The sequence below is a fragment of the Sebastes fasciatus genome, chromosome 21 (genome assembly GCF_043250625.1).
Source record: "Sebastes fasciatus isolate fSebFas1 chromosome 21, fSebFas1.pri, whole genome shotgun sequence".
Classification (NCBI taxonomy): domain Eukaryota; kingdom Metazoa; phylum Chordata; class Actinopteri; order Perciformes; family Sebastidae; genus Sebastes; species Sebastes fasciatus.
In genome coordinates, this window is record NC_133815.1 from 14,118,595 (window position 1) to 14,140,316 (window position 21,722).

At 41.0% G+C, this 21,722-nt stretch overlaps 1 protein-coding gene across 3 annotated transcripts in view; it reads left to right on the plus strand.

Annotated features, from left to right (window-relative positions):
* myripb (myosin VIIA and Rab interacting protein b) overlaps window positions 1-21,722 on the plus strand; it is a 142,267-nt gene that overhangs the window by 75,107 nt on the left and 45,438 nt on the right. For all 3 annotated transcript variants that reach the window (XM_074621503.1, XM_074621501.1, XM_074621502.1), the window contains exon 4: window positions 18,841-18,977. In XM_074621503.1, the coding sequence (XP_074477604.1) occupies window positions 18,841-18,977 (137 nt within the window). The remainder of the gene's footprint in view (window positions 1-18,840; window positions 18,978-21,722) is intronic.

Below are 21,722 nucleotides of genomic sequence, written 5' to 3' on the forward strand. Positions count from 1 at the left end.
TCAACTGACGCAGGAATACAGGAGTACAAATACAGAATGAAACAAACACAAAGACAGACAAAAACACAAGGGGACAAACAAGAAGGGGAAGGAAGAAATGAGTCCGAGTGTAAGCTAAACACGTATTTTGGTAAGCTCGTCACGCACGCTAATCCCTTTCCTCACCACCTCCACATGCCACAACACACACAGAGCGGTTCGCCTTCATCCTGCATTATAGTTTTACGGTGTAATGGTGTGGGGGGGCTTTTGGGCAGCAGTCTGATTTCTAAGTCAAGTGCAGTTAATTATTTTGTCTCATCAGTGTCCATATTTATTTACGTCCTCTATGTTGCTGTGGGCTGTACAGAGAGCACAGGTTTCCTCCTCTTAAATTAGTTTAAGAGCACCCAGCATTTACATTCCTCCCTGTGGGTTGTTGTCGCTTCAGTACGCCTTTTCTTACAATTAGCTTTCCAGCATTTACATTTAATACATTTCTTTGAGTGCAGCAGTCACAGTGCAACCCTAGCTGTGCATAAATAAACATGAAGGCAGAAGAAAACTTGCATTTTACAGTCAGTAGTTTAATTATTCTATTTTATAATTTGTTTAAAGGTGCCCTGAGGAGTTTTCTTGTAAGCAACCAAAATGTATATTTACATTGAGTGCTACTCATTAAAAACACACTGTGTAACCTTGAGGTGTAATAAAACATAAAATATTTGCCAGCCGATTTTTTAAAAAATATATTTAATCCAGTGTTGTTTACATCCATGTTTACTTGCATTCTTCCCTGCCTTTGTCGGTGCATCGCAGCATAACTTGGCATGTTACCGCCACCTGTTGATCAGTGGAAGAGTGTGTGAAAACATTTACAGGACTGTGTGTACCGCATCACTTGTGTGCATGCATGTGCATCCTCGTGCGTGTGCTTGAGATAAACAAACCACTCATAGAAAAACAGCTCAATAGTGCTGCTGGAGATGTGAAACTCCACAGGAAGTCTTTAATCTCCCACATAGGAGACACACATATACTGTATTAATTTGCCCAGTACACATTGTATTGTGCATGTGCATATTGCAAATTTCAATGTTTTATTGATACAATCATATTAATATTATTTCTTTATACATACAGCACTCATAAACAAGCAACATTACAAAATACTTTACATAAAATATGAAAATAATAAAACAGTAGCGCAAATGAGAAAAAACAATGTGACACAGCATAACTGTACTATATCCAGCTGAGCATGATTTCAAGCCTGTTACACAAAAATCAGTATCTTTTCGTAAATGTGATGGCAGTTTAACATGCTGGTCGCACTTTTGAATAAGTGCCTGGGTCCCGGGTTTACGCTGGACTTTTGTTTTGACGGCCAATATGGCTGTTAATATTCCAGAATTAAGGCCATAGAGAACAACTATCGGACATATGTTTTAAATAGCCATATAAAAGCTTACATTTGACATAACTTGAAAATAAGTTAAAGGAAGAAGCAGTCTAAAAAAAATTCTAAATAAAATAATAGGCTGGTCAGTCCAATTTCAACGTTTGTCAAATTCAAAATAGTGTTGTGTGGCTCGTAGGGCTGTAGCCTACTGAATAGTTTGAAGCTTCATTCATAACGTTTACATTCAAATTATTATATTATATTATATAATATTATTATTACTCAAAGCAAGCACGGCACCGCGTTCCTCGTCTCTGTAATTGTCTCAGTTCGAAGTAAAAATTTATTGAAGAAACATATTTAATCATTATTTATATCATCATTATAGTGGCTTTAAGTTGTCTTGGCAACATATCTTACAATATTGGGCTATTTAATATGCTATTAATTAATTAATTTATGTATTTGGCCTATTCCCCAACAGACATTTTGGCTGTTGATCATTTAATCTGCCAGACAGCTACACGTGATACCGGCAAAATGCTGACATATGCCGGCTAACATAAACCCTACCAGGATCATTTTTACATCACAACGGCAGTCTGACTGGGTCAGAGCTAATAACATTTTCATAACACTTTCAACACGGCAACACAAGTCTGGATTGAATGTTGTCACATTAACGTCAAGGCTGCAGCAGCACACGATTTAATATGCACAGCGAGATATTAAATGCATGCCTTAATTAGAGCGCAGTCATTTATCGCATAAAGAGAAATGAAATCACAAAACACTGCGAATGAGCCCATTTTAAGTTGTTGAGGACATTTTTTCTTAAAACAGATTAGTCTGTAATTTAGTTATTCCATAACATTACAAAATAGGCAGCAAATGATGCCATTGATGAGAAAATCTATTAGGCATTTAGTGAGAAATGAGGGCAAGTGTCCCTCGTGCCGATGATTGTCATTAATTAAGTGTTACAGTCCATCAGTTGTGCAGCCTGTGAAACAAAATAAAACACTCCTCTTCTTTTATGATTCACTTTCACTGCTTCCTCTCCTGCAGCAGCTGCCAAATATTGCATAAATGTTTTGTCTCTTTCTGTAATGGTCCTATTAGATTTAAAATTCACCTATGTCTGAATGACAAAAAGCCATTGCTTTACCAGATGAAGCCAGCAATGCTATGTATTTTGTTATATATTCAGTAACTGACATCACCAGCAGTGCAGCTGCATGTCTGATCCATGCATTGGCCTATCAGTATTGACTTTGCCCTCAGATGGAGTTTCACCTTGATGTATGCACTGATCACACTCAGAGGTCACTGATAATGATCAAAACAATTTCTACGGAGAGGCAGAGAGAGAAGGTGCCTATATGCCCCCCGTCTCCCACCCTCCAGCTCCCTGCTTCATGGCTTCAATTACTCGGTGTGACGGCATTAGTATGAATAATGCAGTGATCCCTTGCCCTGGCCTGGAGTGCGATGTACGCCTGTGTGTGCATACTGACATGAAAGAGAGAGGGCAAAGGTTCTTCTGAATGATCAAATAAAAACAGCAGCAATGCAGAAACAAGCCGTATCTTATACACCCAAATGAGTCATGCATGCCACTCAACATGTAACCCAATGTGATCTTTGTACTCAGCTGTCATTATTATTATTCAGCAGTTTGGTGTTTAATAGTGTTTAAAGCTGAGCTGTGATGTTTTTGCTTCAGGCTCTCTGATACTGTTGAGGGATGTTTTATCCTAATGAGGCTTACATGGGTAATTAAAATGGTACCGCAGATTAAAATATTATAATCCACCCACATGGTGAAATAGTTTCAAAGCCAAAGATTTGTCCTCTCTCGCACACTGTGGTACATTCTTTCCAAGGTGGTATTATGATCAGTACCGTAAGTCATGCAGGGTAGAGTTGACTGTCACAGGGGCCAGTTCGGTTGATGAATGGCGCTGTATTTCGTCTATACGGCATCCATCTCCACATGCAATCTGTTATCCTCGCTCCTACTTCACACCATCACCCTTCTCCAATATACAGCCGTCTCCTATGATCTCTAGCCTGATTATACGGTAGCCATTCGTGCGTGACCACGCTGTTACAGTCTGACTAGCGTCATTTACATCAAACATAAAGGCCAGCCCTTTGAATATTTTGTTTTTCAGATTTTTATCGCCGTCATAGAACCCATTCAACAGAAGATTTCAAAAACACACTGTTGCTGACCTCAAAAATGAATCAAATGTCTCTTGAATATCAAAATTGATTTAGTAATCTGCAACACTCTACTGTGCTAAACTTTTTGCGACTGTGACCCCTCTCTCCAACTATTAGATATCAGGTTGTGATGGGAAATAAAGACTGAGAGACATGAATGAAGTGATAAAAAAAGTGCAAAGATGGATGCAAAAGTCCAAGCCGGACAAACAAAAGGCCAACAGTGGCTATTAATGTTATTTCAGACCAAAGTAAAAGGCAGAGGGAGATTTATCCTCTTCTGTTGCTGAGCCATTCCCCTCTCAATCCCTCCATCTGTCTCTGTCACCACAAAATCAGTGATGGCACAGAGAAAAACACCACACTGCAAATGGGAAAGGACGGATGAGTAAGAGAGAGGAGGTAAATGTGTGTGCCTGTGTGTATGTGCATGCAGCTGGTGTGTGTGTGTGCGATTGTGTGTTTTGTTTGTGATCTGTGTGCCCAGCATCAATGATTCATCGTCATCCGTCTCCCACGCCCTGTCTGCCAGACTGAGTCGGGAGAGCGTTGTTTGCTCCGTACCAGTGTGTGTGTGTGTGTGTGTGTGTGTGTGTGTGTGTCAGGCTCAAGGTACAGTGACATTTGCCTTCGGTCCAACACAAACTGCACCAAAAAAGGATGTGATGTCACAGGTCAGATAGTGGTAATAAAAAAAATATTGAGCAGAGCGATAGTAAACACTCTGTGAGAGTGATGCAGCAATTTGTAGTCTGGTCTGGTGTAATTTACAAAACAAGGTGACGACACGCCACAAGAATAATTACCCCTTCATTTTCAAACCCAATACGCATCAACACAACACAACACTGTTTCTTGTTGAATAATGCCAGGCTTTGACCTGCGAGTCAGCTGGATCCAGCACTGAAACAGGAAACTTGGAATTTCTCAGTCGCATGAGCTTTAATTAAAGACTGACGTGAGTGTGACATGATCCCTCACTGGCTTCCCAACATGTAGAGTTAGTCCAAAAAAAAGGACAGAGGCATTGTTGCCGTTTCAAGCTTTGTGTTTTACTTTAAAACCATCGTCAAGAACAGGGTGAAGTGAAGGCTAATGACGTCGGTTTTGAAAAGTGAAGCCAATGCGGAAGTGCCCTAAACTTGCATTCTTTCTAACAGCCAGCAGGGGGCGACTCCTCTGGTTGCAAAAAGAAGTTTGATTGTATAGAAGTCTATGAGAAAATGAGCCTACTTCTCGCTAGATTTATTACCTCAGTAAACATTGTAAACATGAGTTTATGGTCTCAATCGCTAGTTTCAAGTCTTCTTCAATACAGCAGGATGTTCATTTAGTAAATTATGATCCCATTTAGAGTCAAATAGACCATAAAGCAGGGTATGCTTTAGGGCGTGGCTACCTTGTGATTGACGGGTCGCCACCACGGCGTTGTCCGGTCTGGGAGTTGTCTGTGTTTTCGTCTTAGAACTTTAACCCTTTCACAGTGTGTTTGCAGTTCATGACAGTTAATTGTAACATTTTGGTCACCTAAAAATGTCTTATTCAGTCTTCGGTTGTACTTAGCTCACACGTCCACTCTGTGACATCAGCATGACTTTATGTACCACAGCAACAGACATTTCACCACTTTGAGAGACAGAAAACGTTGATCGGAGACGACGGTCAGAGCAGCGATAGCGATAACAAAAGTTGATCATAAAGAAACTATAACTGAACCATGACCTTCAACCTCAATCTATAAGCCTGGAGCTCTAACAAGTGGCAAAGCAGCTGGAGGACTGTGAGACCAAAAACAAGGCTCTAGACACCCATGTGGAGGTGTTGAAGGCTCACCTCCAGGATGCAGAGCAGCATATTGCCTGCTAGGAGGAGATGGTGGGTGAGCTCTCTACCCGGCTGGAGACAGAGACCAAAGACAACAAGTCTCTGGGGAAACAGGTAGCTCCAGAAAGAAAGGCGCTTGAGAGACTGAAGCTGAGTGAGCAGTTGCAGCAACAAAAAGACAGCCATCAGCAGCAACTTGAGGCAGAGAAAAAGTCTCACACTGAAATGGCAAAAGAGGATCAGGATCTGATCCAGGATCTAAAGGGGTGAGCAGTATGCCATCCGTCAAGAGATGAGGGGTCTTTTGCTGCTGCCTGGGCAATCTTTCAATTGCACAATCCTGTTTCACTTAAATTTGATTGGATTCAAATATAGACTTAGAATGCACATGAGAGAATATCGTGTTTAATTGCCAGCTGTTGTTTTTCTCCAGTTATTCAAAATAATCTTATATGCTTTCCATGCATATGTATTGGTAAACACAACACATTTGCATGGAAAACACTAATTTGCAGGGGGGTGTTTCAAGATATAAAAAGGAAAGAGAGAGAGAGAAAGAGAGAGAGAGGGAGTTAGACAGCAGATATGCAGTGAGGCTGGGAACAAAGAAGTTGTGAGGAGAGTCTGCCGTTCCAGCTGCGATTTCTGTTTCTTGGTTGGTGTTGTGTGACTAACGTGATGGGAACTGCTCCCAGGATGAGGGTAGCCAGAGGCTTGTTCAGGAAGCGGGCCATTCATTGGTTTCCTAATTGGTGGGAGTGCAGTGAACTGGCTAACTTTATTGGCCTGTTTCTTTGGCTGCCTTTCCTTCCAATGAAATGCACTTAAGATAGTGGAGGATGTGGCCCTAAGGTCACAGAAATACAGGAATATATTTCAATAGGAAAATACTTCCAGACACAAGCACATGCTCACGGACAAAACGCACTCTTAAATGTAACAGGAGGCTTCTTGGGGCTTTTTAAATGTCTTAATCTTTATCAAAGAAAAATATAAATCTCCTTAGGGCAATGGCATTCATAATATTCATGAACTGTCCTTGTAAGATGGAGCCAGACATGCTGGTGTTAGTGATCAGATCTGTGGATATGAGTTGTAAAGCCATGTGTGTCTCTGAATATTCTAACTGTGAGTTTTTATTCCCTATTTCTGTTTGAATTTCAGACACAAAGCAACACAGTGTTTTAGTCTTTGACAGGCAATAATCTGCTCTTAAAATATTACATATACTCAGTGTTAATCTGATTTCTCTTCAACTGCATGCGGCCTCTCTGGTGTATAGAACAATAAAGCTCCACTTATGTTATAAATGAAACTGGTGCATTAATGGTAAATGTTTTTCAAGCCAAGGACGTGTGCTCTGTCTGCAGCATTCACGCAACCTGAAAGCTTTCAAATCTGGAGTGTTTTCATCTCTGCTCAGGCAGTAAGCAATTTACAGACAGTTTACCATCATGCAAACAGGAAGTGAGTCTATCTTTTACATTTATATTCAAAGTATAGGCCCCTTTTACAGCCGACGTCATTAAAAATATGCATGTTCATGTTGGCAAGTGACGTTTTGCCACAGCCATCCAGACGAGTTAGCAAGCTTTAAACATTGTATTAAACTGATAAGTATCAAAATGTCTGGTTGTTGTGTGTTTGGTTGTCAGAACCGATACTCCAACAGTGGACTCAAGTGCTATGGAATTCAGACAGGATAACAACCGTGTTAACTGGTGGCTCGTGGAATGGTTGGCGTAGATAATGAACACAGATGAGTATGTATTTAAAATTGATTAAAGGCCTTTACGAGGACACCTACATGAGGCATTCGGCTGAGAGTCACCAGTTAACACGGTCACTCGTTAAACTGCAACACCTCTAGCTGCAAACCATTAAACGCGTTGGCTGGACTGAGGACACGATTAAAAATGCTCTTCTTTGTAGTGCCCATTTTAAAACTCATGTCGAGTCTGTGTCATTGTATTTTACGTTCTGTACATGAACATAGATGATGTAGTTATAAGCATCTAGTGATTTGTATGCTTGTAATTTCTCACTGGTGTAATGTTACACGCTAGGTTTCTCCACAAAATAAGGGTCTATAGGTCACTGTTTTAGACAGATGTCTGCCACAACAGTCAAACCTTGCAGGCTGTTCTTATGTAATGGTGAACTAGGAAGTATAAAGAGTAACAAACGCAGCAAAGGGAGGAGGTCAGGGTGGATAAGTGGGTCAAAAAACACCAGACTAACTTCCGTACTTAAGTTAGCCACTTCCTGAGTTATTTTAACCCAAACCACAATTTTTTCCTAAACCTAACTAAGTAGTTTTGTTGCCTAAACCTAACCAAGTTGTTTCCTGTGAAGACGGAAGTTTATTTTGAGACTATATGCATGTCACGAACGGAAATTGACACGTGTGTCATGTGTTACTGGACATTTTTATAAGAAAACGCATGAAAAATGAAGAATAACTTTTCCTAAGATACTATACAAACCATTGTATGAGGATACTTTGAACTTTGATGTCTGGAGCTGTTCTGTAACCTTCTATAAAACACTTCCCCCTACACTATGTTCTTCTTCTGTGAAAAAAAACCTCTTTCACAGCTTCCTGGCTTATCAGGCACACGTACACTCAAAAAGGTCTTAAAAGAGTCAATGCAGCCAAAGACGATCTCCCTGCTTCCCCCATTTTTCCTCTAAAGATCGATTCACATGGATTACGTAGACTGGGGCTTTGCTTTGAAAAGAGACCTTTTAAAAATAGATCCCATTGAATAAATGCCCCGATATGCCTGGGCTCCTTGATGACCTTTTTTCTTAACATGCTCATTGTGTCATTCTATCCCCCTTTTGTCTGTATATCCCTTTGCCTGTCCTCGTCTGGCCTCTCTTTCCCCTCCGTTGCTCCTCTCTGCAGTCTCCACCAGGTGATGTAGTCTGGTGGTATCAAGCTGGTTCCCTCTGCTCCCTAACAGGCTGTTAAGACTGACACTTCAGTACATTGGGCTCTGGCAGCGTCAGGATGCTATTCCCCCATTATCTGGTTGTTTTTCCTGTTCTCAAAGTGACTTGTGTACAATGTCTGGGGCTTGAATAAGGTTAATGACCTTTACCGAATGCCTCTCTCTCCATACTCCACTGATTGTTTTTACATTTTATAATGTATGTATTGTATAGCTGATTATCCAGCTGAGCTTACAAAGACTGGAGGTCGATAACTTGCCGAACCAATAACAACTTGGCCACTTTTAAGTACGCCTACTACCCTGTATGTGGTGCAATATATATATAAAAAAATGATAAGCTTTCTTGCACACTTGTTGTGTAATGTCTAAAATCCTGTTATTTCAGTGTATTTTCATTTCCTGTCCAAGGTGTTTGATGATATTAAGAGGATAAAACCTGAGGATAAACCACTCCTACAGTGACCTAAAAAAGCCTACAAAAAGCCTACAAATAGCCATTGATGCCACCTTATTGCGATTTAATTACCATCATGGTCTTTGTAGTTCTCTCACAGGGCATTTTACAAATTCATTTTGTTTACAGACATTTGCCTCTTTCAGCCCCTAATCATATTGGCTGTTCATGACTTTGGCTCCACATAATTGCTCAGATAAAGGCTGCAGGGAGCTGCCGTTTTCATTATCCACACAGAATAGCCAGATGGAGAAAGACTTGAGCGGTGGAAAGCGTAACCGCAGTCTATTCTGTCACTAGATTTCCCCACATTGCTTGGGCTGCTGCAGAGCTCTGCCTCTCCGCATGCTCCCCTTAAAACCCCATGTGGTGCTCTGGCTGGGCAGTAGCAGGAGGCTGAGAGCAGATTAACTCACTTTTCCCATATGCTCTGTATACATCCACACAGAAGTATATGTAAATACACTGCAGCCTGTGAAAACCTGCCTGTGCAGCTTTGTCATTTCATTGGAAGTATGATTTGAACTCTGTGGAGTGCTTCAAAGTGACCTATATCTGATATCATTTTGAACAGACCTCCATGCTAAAATGACCCACATGTGCAGCTGAACAACAACAAATGATGTGACATCTGGCCAGCTGTTATGGGAGCCAAATTGTTGTCCGTGCCCTAACCTCTCATATGCTGGATTGCACTACTGTATGAATGCTCTAATTATATTCTATTCCATGCAGAGTAACAGTAAATACCATACCAGATACCACAAATTGTAGTATCTGGTATGGCGTCAAATACCGCCGTTGGCTAAGTGCCCCTCCGCATCGGAAACCGGCGCACGGAGGCACCATTTAGCAACAGTATGCGACGAACCGGGCTTTGTACTACCTCCAATGTAACCCCACGGGAGGTGTTATTCGACGGTTGGAGCAAATGACGTAGTATTAATAGTGTGAGAGTCCGTTCAGGGCGGGCGGGAGGGGTGGTTGATGGGTCAAACAAACACAAAACGTTCAACCAGGAGACCGGTCTTCATGTCCCGTGTGAAACTAAAAGTAACATTGACTTTCTTTGTCACGTCAGTCTTTAGTCACGTGACTCGTTAGTATCGTCAGCCTTGTGAGTCACGTGAGTCCCGAGTCAGTGAAGTTAACGTCAATCATGTTTCCTAACCCTACCTAAGTGGTTGTGTTGCCTAAAGCTAACTTCCTATGAAAACAGAAGTTTATTTTGAAAGGACTCTATACATATAACGAGTGTATATTGACACACCGTGCCCGGTCCGTCCAAAAGTAACGCAAGAGGAGTACTCCGTGCATCGGTCTCCAATGCCGTAGGGCACTGACTAAGTGACGGTGTTTTTCGAAAAGCCCAGTCTGCTCTGATTGGTCAGCAGGCCCGCTGTTGTGATTGGTCAACCGAACCAAACTCTTTAGACTCCAGCTCCGCTCTAACTAGCCGCTATCAGGTATTATGCAAATGTTTTACTTGGTTGACATCACCACGTTACGGAAGAAAAGACTTCAAGGCAGGCCTGGACTTTGGGCTTTGTAACTTTGCAGACCTTTTACACAGACAAAAAAACTATATAACACCCTAACGGAAAGGGAAAAAGCACAAACGCATAATTAAATCCCCTTTAAAAGCTGCTCTGAAGTAAGATGATAATAAACTATTGTATTACAGTACAATGATAAGGGTACGCCTTTAATACATTACATTCATCTTCTGATCTACAGTGGAGAAAGTGCGATCTATTGCTGTGTCAGGACGCAATGATACCAGTATATCAGGTGTCAGATAACCTAAAAGAGGATATGGTATTGAAGAATTTGAAGACTCATAACATTTCATGAATCAAACCCCATTCACTAAACTTTCTGCCTCGTCCTCACAAAGAATATTAGATATCTCTAATGGAGAAAAAAATGATTATTTAGTGGTCATGTTTGTTTTTAAACCTATATAAGGGTCAAGGTCTAATCCTACTTTTCATTGATTAGCTGATAGATAATCAGTGTATAAGTGGTGGCATACTGTAGGTCAGACACAGTGTGAGCAGTTTAATTCATCTTGGTCGCTCTATTCATGCTCTGTCTGAGAGCACTTTGTCCCAGTGTAACTCATTTCCAGTCTACTGTGCCACGGGCTCTCCCACATGCAGACACATTCATCTGTAACACCCTGTACGGTGATGGTCTGAAGAGAGAGCTGGGTGATAAAGAGGAAGAGAGAAACAGAGGAGAAGACAGAACGCCGACAGCTTTAGGTCTTGAAAGAAGGAGCTGTAGGAGGAAGGGATGGCAGAGCAAATTGCCTGACCGTTGCCTGCAGCTGTGCTGCTCCTAAATTTAGACTTTTTAAAGACACAGGTAAGTGAAGTGACTGTAGCAGAGTACCCTGCCGTGAACTTGCAGTAGCTGTTCAGGTTAAATGCTGCAGTGTACCAGAAACACAATCAAAGTTGTGCAAATTTAAACTGCTGTGTGGAATGCAAATGTGTCTCCGGTCTGTTCATTTAATGATCCTCCGCTCTGCATGGGAGAGCCTGCCAACCGCTGGGTTATCTATAAAATACAAACAGTGTTTTCTATAGACCCTGCTTCTATGGTTATACACTGTAAGGGCACACATCCCCTTTCAACGTCTTGTCTCAAATCAATTGATCTTCTAAATGAGCAGTGTGTTGTTTTGGTTGCAGCCTGGCTATTTTGCACAAATGAGATGAGAAGTTCGAAAGTAGGAGAAGAGAGAGAGATATACAAGACATAAAAACTTCTCTAACCACCTTAGTATGCAGGATGAGCTCTTTTTATATTCCCCTTCCTGTCTATCTGAATGTCAATCACAGAGGTACATGCAGGTGATCAGCATTCCAGCTGCTTCCTGGAAAGGTTAAGCACAGGACCACTGCTGTGAGAGAGTTGTTTTCCTGCCTGCTGCAAACCTGACACTGTTTTAAATCATAACGACAGGTTAGTACGGCTGTGCCCGGGTTTGCTGAAAATCTCATGGGCTTTTTAGCACTTGACCCACGACCTTGTCCTCTGTCCTTCGGCCTGTTCTGCCAGCACTGAATATATTTCAAAGGACTGTTTTTAGTGCTGTGGTGTAGCAATACAGACAGCATAGCTCAGAGAGAATCTATGCAATGAATATGCAAAACTATGCCTAAAATGTGCAGACATTTTCACAGTACTTTGTGCATACAGTGCATGACAGCTGACATGCCTTAAAACATAAATACTTCAAATAAAAATACATATGTAGTCTGTATACTTAACACATTCTAGAAAGTGAACATCCAAGTGTCATGCTGGTAAAGATATCTAGAGTATATGAATATTTACTCTCACAATCACCGTTTTTCTCTCTTAAAAGCACACTTTTTCTTGTTTTTTTTTCTTTTCTTTTAACAAAGAAACCTACACATTGACAGTATGTATAGAAAATAAATCAGCCTTTTTTCACTCTTGCACAAATCTGCTCTGACGTGTACAAATACACAACCACAGAAGCAGCAAGAGATGTGGATGAAAGGCCATTATTTCTTGTTTGCAATTAGATTTTCTCCAAGTCCTCATAACAGAAATGAATCATATTTAATATCCCTTCCCGGTTGAGCGTTACATTTGCTTTTGAAAGGGCCCGTCTTCAGCTGAGGACATATTTGGGTTGCAGTTTACATATTTGCATAACAGATCAGGGACAGCAAGGTAGAATAGTGATAGGGGAATGTTTCTTGCAGTGAATAAGGCCAAATCTGATTCTCCATCCCACATTGCACCATACGGTCATTGAGCAAAACCCTGAGGGTGTGTTCCAAATCACTTTTTCTCTTTACTTTTAGTACATGCTGCAGCTGTCCTTACAAAGTACGTACTGTTGCATGCAGTATGCATACAATTGGGACCTACTACTTCATCATAACATTTCACCTTGAACTTTGACCCTCTTGCTCATATATCCGCTGTGCAAAGGATTGTGGGTCAGAATTGCCAGAAAAGCATGCTGGCTTGCATACTGTAAAATGCGACCGGATGTAGTAGGACATTGTGGTATTTTTTGGCATACTGCGTTTGACATACTATGCATTGGGACATACTAAATCTTTTTCTGGCATAGTAAATAGTATGGTGGTATGGGTATTGGAACGCACAGTGAATCTCCATTGCTACTCTGACCTTTGACCTCTCTGTAGAGGAGGGCAGGGGTAAAGGTAATTTGTAAATCTGTAAAGTATCATCAAACAAGTGCCGATCGCTATTCTTTTAGTATTCTGGTCCATCCATGCAGAGGTTACAAAGTAGATTTTGACTAGTTTGCTGAGTAGTTGGATAGAGTAAAGGATTTCTGTAGGGATAATAATAACCTGTATTTATATAGTACCTTTCAAAACACTTACAAAGTGCTTGATGGGATGACTGAGGGTCCTGTAGGAGCAGTAACACATCATCTGCATAAAGGATAATTCTGTTCTGTCGGGTGGATGTTTGTATACCCTTGATGATTGTATTTTTTGATGGATTGGAGCTGCTAGCGGCTCAATGTCGCCCTGGGTAAAGTTTTTACATTAAGTTATCCCAATGGTGGTGATGGTGGCCATGGGTGATGTGTATAGAGTGACTCACCAAACCTACATTTTTGTTAATGCAAAAAGGAATTTCTTATTGACTCCTATTGAGTTTGTTTTTTGAGTGTTGGTAGCAGATTGTCTCCCTTTTAATAAAACTTTTATTAAATCATTTTAGTACTCCAATACATACATAGATATCAGCTAAACCTCTTTACATTTCAGCTGACATCTCTTCATGTCTTTTGATAAATTCGAATATAAGATCATCCTTTTTCATTCACTTTCGTATTCCCTCAAAAAAAATATTTTTCATCTGTACAGAAAAGTTTTATTTGTGGTACACAATGAGATCGTTCGTATAAAGAAAGCAAGACTGTACTCCTTCAGCTCTTCACTCATTAAGATCTCACAACTCTAGGGCTTTTGTTTCCCGAACATCAGGCGCTTTGATCTAACCCTGGAGCCGAGAACAATCTAATTTTTTTGTCTTATTTTCTTCTATTAACGAGAACAGTCACTCTGCAAGTCTTCAGAAGAGTCTATTTGATGTTCTGTTAGAGTCAACCCCCACCCCTCTTTCTTCTCCCTTTGCGCCCCTCTCTACAGCAGCCTCAACGGAAGCTGAACCAATTCATTAGAAGGCTCAGAAAGTCAATTATGGTAATGGATCCCTTTGCCAGGGGAGGTGGAAACTGCGCAAAGCCAGATACTTTTTATTGCACTTCTACATATTCTTTAATATATTTTATTTAGAGCTCATTTAAATGTGCAAATCGATCTTCTGAAGTATAGAGGGCTGGAGAGAAGAGGATGGAGAAAGGAGGTGTTGGTTCCACGCAGTTGAGCGATGATAGAGGAAGGGTAAACCCAGTGTCAGGAGACCATCAACAGGAATCCCTCTTACTTATTCATGCAGCAGCCGAGCATCAGGGAATCTCCCAGCCTCATTATGAAATGCGTGTTTGCAGGAGCTCACACACCAGTGCAGCTCTTGCTTGAAAGCCTCTGCTTATCCACTCCACTCTCCTCCCTTCTTTCTATCTTTTTTAGATCAGATCACTCTAGGGATGCAATGTCATGCTTCATTCATCGAGACGCTTCTCCCACTGTCCTAAATCCCACTCCTTTTTCTCTCTGAAAGGGAAGCTTGGCTAATTTCAACAAGTTTGTGTAGCTGGCACAGAAGGGAGCAGATGCCTGAGCTGAAGTTTGCTTTTATATATCGTCTGTTTTTGTGCCAAAAGTGAGTGACAGGCAGAGGAATGAGTGCATTGAACCACTGTGCAATGACATTCAAAGCCAAAACATGACTTTGTGCATATTAAAATATGCTAAAATAAACATTCATTGCTAAGATATGCTAAAATAAACAAACATTTTGGAACATTTATTCTGCTGTTAAAATACATACTGTATGCATACTGTAAATACTATAAGTAAGCTCTTCAGTTAGCTCCCCTGAAAACAAATCATAGCTTATCATGTGTAACTAGACACACTTTGAATTTCTCCACATGCAGAAGCGGTGTGCTTTGGGCTGTATGAGCAATTCTCTGCATTTAAACCGTTTGCTGGGAGGTGTCAAGTTAACTAGCGTATACCCACAGTAGCAACCATCCAGCGTTAAGGTCAAGGAGCACATCATTAGCTAACTACATTTTGTGGGGTTACTTGTTACCCTAAAATGGTTTCTTTCCTAACAGCACATCCACTGTGTATTTTTTCCCCATTAGCAGCTCTGTCTTGCTCTCAATTACATGTTTGGGAAGGTTACACTCCAGCAACCCCAACTATACTTGTTACCCAAGATCACATTATGTTTGTTGTCAAACACATTGGTTAGTCCTCATACTAAAAGCCTTTTCTCTTGTAGCGTTAAAAGGGAAAAACCTACTGTTTTTATTATACGAATAATAAAGCATAAATCTAACCCAAGTCTTGCTTGTCCTTATATGTAAGTTAGGTAGCTAAATAGGGTTATAATACCCAGACTACCTAGCTTTATACTGCAACACAAGAAGACAATGTTGTTTCTTTTGTCCATGTCTTCTACATGGACCATTAACTGGTGAGGATGCCAACTTTTTGCCAGGGACCTGTTAGTTTTAGCCTCAGTCTTTTAGCATGATATCATGTGTGTGGCCATCAAGTATAGACTCAAGACCCCTTAAAGAGATAGTTTGAGTGTTTTGAAGTGGGGTTGTGTGAGGTATTTATCCATAGTAGGTGTGTTACTTAGAGTAGATGACGGTCGAAGTACCCCCAGCATCGAGAAACAGACCGGCACCAGAGCAAAGCAATACAGTGCTGTGGACGGGGACGGCAGCAAAACGTATTTTAGCCACCTAAAAGAAAGGTTCACCTAATAAATTGATATCATTTGACATTGCTGATATTGACTGAAAGTGAAACGTATCTATACTGTTTTTGTCATCTGAGCCTGCTGGCTTTGGAGAGAGCATAGATAAATTTCATTTTCAGTTCAGTTTCCCGTCAAAGGGAGAAGGAAATGTCTGCCTGACGATAAGATAAAGGAGTGAAAATATTCTAAATATAGTGCACACTTAAACGGATATAGATTTTTTTTTAGGTTAGCCTTTCTTATAGGTGGTTAAAATATGTTTTTCTGCCGTCTACAGCAATCCACAGTCACTGGCTAGAAATGCAAAGCCTGCTTTTGTCTACCTTTGTCCGAAATCAAGGACCCAGTGTTTCAAATATGACAGAGAATTTTGAGAAAACAAACAATGGATGGCTTCGTAACAGTATAAAAAAATGGGTGTAGCAAACAATCAATTATTTATCTTCATTTTGAGGGTGTGACCATGCATGCTACTCAGGCATATGGCTTAATTTGAATCCACTCAGATAGCAATATCTCCACCATACCCTTGCAGCCCTCTCCCATTCTTGAATATACTTTTTCAGTTCAAAGATCGCTCCCTGTGGCTCCAGCTCATTTCAGAGTACAGGTGAAACCTATTTGTATTTCTGCCTCGTACGATGCCACCTGGACACTGCGTTGCTCCTCCAGATTCATTTCTGTGCCGTCTTTATCGGGCCCAGAGGGAGATAAAAAGAGTCAGGCCTCTTCGCTGGAGCTCGGCAGCCACCATTAGAGTGACTAGACAGGGTTGACCCGTGGCATGAAATTAAGGAGCTGAGGCCCATTGAGCAGCCCAGCTGATAGAGGCAGAGGATAATAAATCTACTGAGAAAGAGGAAGGGGGGGAATAGTGGAAGGAGGATAAGAAGGAGAGGGGGTGGGATGGATGTGGCAGCCCATGCAGCCTCCGGGGCACTCAGGATCCCTTTATTAGCATGGCTATTTTCACCCTCCTTCAGCAGCCTGTCTCTTCATTGAACAGAAGCATCAACATGCATGCGGGATTGAATGTAAATGAACTACAGTGCCCGTGGTCATTGTAGTGAAAGAACATGTCACCCAGATGTAGCTAATTGATGTCTTTTTATTAGGTTTTGGAGGTCTATGGCACAGAGGAATAAACTATATCAGACTTTGGTCTTTTCATAGTATTTGTTGACTAAGAAAAATAGCTTATAGAATAGGGTTGGGCAATTTGTTAAAATTTTCTAAACGGACATCATTAGCCCAACAACCGGCGATTGTCGATATATTCGCGCAGGTGTGTGTGTGAGCAGTGCGATGTGAGCACGTTCGTTTCTCTTCTCGTGCACTGATTCGTTTAAGCTGAACCGCCAGTCAGAGTGATTTCTCTCGGCCAATTCAGGATGTCAAATCCGCCGAAAAACTTCCGACATGGGCAGACTAGAGCCGACGGTGCGGGACACAGCGCAAAAACTAGGCCGACGGAGGCTCACCGACTGCCCCAACTAAAAAAAAGACTCACCAAGATCGTCTTGGTGAGTCTTTCCAACAATCACCAACTCTGCTTTGGTTGAAATAAACCCTTATTTCACCGAGTTAGTTGTGAAAATATGCTGGCTCTACGCGTTGTTTTCACTCGCTGTAGTATTCCTCTCTGATCGCTGAGCAGCGGCAGAGCATCTGTCGTTCTTCAGAAGTATACCATTAAATAATAAAAATAAAATGACAAACACCAGTCAAGCAATCGCTCAAAAAAGATTTTGGTAATGTTTTGACCAAACATGGTCTTCGTCTGGCATACTATGCCCATGTGAAGACAATTAAAAATGTCATATTCACTGGACTATATCCATGTGTGTTAAAACTTCATAAGTTCAATACAGAATTAAAAAGTGTGGAAAAGTGAGTAACTCAAACTCCACTCATTCTGTTAATAACTACACTAATAAAGATTATTAATGGTGCCATATGCTTTCAATATGTGGATACTTTTATTTCATGCACAAAATGTTCATACAGAGACAAAGGAAACATACACAGGAAACATTGGCACATACACTCCTACCACTAAATAGTTGCACACTCATAAATAAAGTATATGAACATGTAAATAAGCTGTTTGTGTGTGTGCACAAGTTGATTTGTATAGCATTTTTCCACAACAAGAAAAAAGGAAAAAAATGTGTACGCGATAATGAATAGTGAGTAAATAAATACAGTGTGTGTTTGTGTGCTTTTGTCTCCTTGCACAGTAAATCTGTCTGTGTGTGACAGTGGTGTGAAAAAGCAAAAGGGAGAGCAGGAGGGACCGCATGATTAAACACGAAGTTGGCTGAGATTCATGCAATCCGACGCAACACTGGCGCAAAGGGAGCGCTTTTCTGAGGGCTTTTCATAACCCTCTCCGTTTAGAATTACTGCTTACGTAATCATCTGCTTTGTGCTGAGGTCTGACCGGTTGCCATTCGAGCACCAACCGGCCGAGCACCATGAAACGAGGAAAAGTGTGGAAGGAAAATGACGTGATGTCACATCTAAAAAACCTACAATATGCTTTAACTGCTGTCATACACATTATAATACACAGCTTGGATCCTGCATGAAATTACAATAAACAAATACTTTTCATATCTTTAATGCCGCCTCCAGAGAGAGAGAGAGAGAGAGGCGCCACTGAATCTTCTTAAAAAGCCAATTATTTGCTTCAAATCAAAGAGCAGGGCTTTAAATATGACAGTCTGACAGTAAACACAAACCTATATTAAAAAATACACAATAACACAGAACCAGTCCTGCCTGACTCAATTTTTTATTGAATTTTATCCCTAAGAAATCCTTCTTTCTTCCTTTTAAAAAAAGACTATAGGGTCTGGTTATCTGCAATTTATAAAGACACTCAACTTAAGCAGATTTTAATGGAAGTCTTGGCTTGAACTCAGAGTTATAATCCTGGTGTAATTATAATAAAATCTGATTCCTGCCAGTGTCTTTGCCATCTGTTCTTCTTGACTTTAACATCATGTTTTCTTTCTTCCCTCCTCCCATCCTCCTTTCTTTCTTTTCTGCAGGATTTTAAGGACGCAGTCGCTTGAATGGTATTACAACAACGTGAAGAGCCGCTTCAAGAGGTTCGGCAGCGCCAAGGTTTTGAAGACTCTGTACAGAAAGCACATTATAGAGCGAGGAGCGTTCTCTGATCTCCTAGGTAACTTCGTCCTCTTACGCATACTTTTTCAATCAGCCGTGCACGATCTTTGTTATATTGCCAGCTGTTTGTCTATTTATTTTATCTTATAATCGTCTGCATCGTTTCGATTGCAGACCAGCCTCCTGTCTCTGTGCAGTGTTGTGTCACGTTGCGATTAACGCCGGTTCGGCCAAAGATATAACTTCCTCGAACAACTTCATTTGAGATGCAAGGTTCTGGTCGCACATTAAGAAACAGACAGGAGGACTTGATTGCTCATTAGTTTGCTTTGTTAAATGATCACTCACTTGGTTTCACACATTTTGTTTCTATCACAGACTGATTCACTTAATTGCTTTCTCACTGGCATGTAGAAACAAAGATTTTCCCACAGACAAACACACACACACACACACATCTGGGTTATGTTCAGGTTGGACGATTGTTAAGTGGAAACATTTTTACACTTTAATTAATTTGCCTTCAATGTTGTTAATTTGATTTGAGGAAACCACTTTCTTCCATGGCTGCAGTTTAATTTTGAAAATACTCTTGTGCCCTGTTGGTATGTGTGTGTGTGTGTGTCAGCGGTGATGGTGACAGACTACGGGTGAGCTGCCCCGCGGGCTCGTACTGCCAGTTAATCCCTGCGGCGGTTCAGGCCACTTTGCGTCCTCTGTGAATTGTTCTCGTGCTGTACAGCAGCAGGGCAGCTTTTATCCCTTCTCCCCCGCTCCAGATAACATTGTTTTGACCCGGCCGCAACATGATCGGTCTGCCTCTGTGGCTGACTACAAGGCATTATTTCAAACCCTGGTACATGGGATTAAATGGATGAAGAGAGCACAGAGGGGATAAATCAGGTCAGACTTGAGGCAGGATGAGGTTGAGATGAGGGGATGCACCGTGTTATTTTATCCGTCATGTATAAAGTGAGTGATATGGACAAAAATAAGACTTATTATATAATTATATCTGCTACTATGCAACCCACATATTAGAGGAATACAGTATAACTAGCTGGCAAAAATGTCTGTGATTACCGCAACATTATTACATTTTCCTTTTTGCAGACAGCACGTCTAGCCATTATGAAAGCTGCCGTGACTATCTTTACGGGCTAAAATAGCTCGATTTGACTCACTGGAGATCTAAAAATATGTTGGTCAGAAAGAAGCTTACAAGTATTTAGCCTAATAACACGTCTTAGTTCAGTTCAGATCTGTATTATGGCACAAAAGGGAAATTATTTTTTGCAGCAAGGCATCATAAAAACATGAAAACATGACACAATAAAAACACTGAGACAATTAAATGTGCTCGTAGTGCCGAGACATTACAGGAAACAATAATGTGATAAAAGTAGGGCTGTCAGTCAATAAAAATATTGAATCGCAATTAATCACATTATTGTCCATAGTTAATCGCAATTAATTACAAATTAATCGCACTTGTTTTATCTTTTTAAAATGTACCTTAAAGGGAGATTTGTAAAGTATTTAATACTCTTATCAACATGGGAGTGGGCAAATATGCTGCTTTATGCAAATATATGTATATATTTATTATTGGAAATCAATTAACAACACAAAACAATGATATAGAAACCCTCACAGGTACTGCATTTGACATATAAAATATGCTCAAATCATAACATGGCAAACTCAAGCCCAGCAGGCGACAACAGCTGTCGGTGTGCTGACTTAACTATGACTAGCCCCAAACTGCATGTGATTATCATAAAGTGGGCATGTCTGTAAAGGGGAGACTCGTGGGTACCCATAGAACCCATTTTCATTCACATATCTTGAGGTCAGAGATCAAGGGACTCCTTTGAAAATGGCCATGCCAGTTTTTCCTAGCCAAAATTGAATGTAAGTTTGGAGCGTTATTTAGCCTCCTTCAGAACAAGCTAGTATGACAAAATAAGAGTAGAGATAACCATAACCTGCAGTGTAAGAACGACAAAAAGGCATGAAATACAGTAATGGCTAAATTTCCCCGACATTTTAAAGTTCCTTTACTCCATTTTACTAACATGATAGAGTTTGACTCTATAAGTCGGAAGCATTCCCAGGACAATCATGACTTTTGTTGTGACCGTAGCTTCTACTGTGGTGTATGAGTGGACCGAATGATTCTCCTTCTAAACCTCTCTTTACTCCCCCTAATCATCTATCCTTCTCCCACTCCACTATTACCAGCTCTCTACTTTACTCTATTTTCTCCTCTCCTCTCCTCTCCTCTCCTCTCCTCTCCTCTCCTCTCCTCTCCTCTCTTCTCCTCTCCTCTCCTCTCCTCTCCTCTCCCCTCCCCTCCTCTCCTCTCCTCTCCTCTTCTCTCCTCTCCTCTCTTACATCATCTGGGGTGGAGGAGGAAGGATTATGCGACTCGGCTGCTGGTCTCCCCGCTCACATGAGCCCAGCAGATTAAACCGCTTCCAGTTCTCAAATACTCGCATCGCCGCTCCCACTAACTGGCTAGCTGACTTGCCATATGATTATGGATATACTGTGATGTGTGTGTGTGTAGGATGCTTGGGTGTCTCTGGGCATTAAAGCAGGCATTTTTGGCTCGCACAAGAGAAACGTTAGATTTATTGGCTGGCCAAGATCTTCCCCCGAGTTATGATATAATTTATTTATTCCATTTTATGGATTCTTGTGTGTATATACATGGAATATCTTGTTGTTTTTTATCCTTCACCCACCCCCGTCTACATCAGACTGTCAAAAAATATGATTGTGTTTTAATTTATTTGAA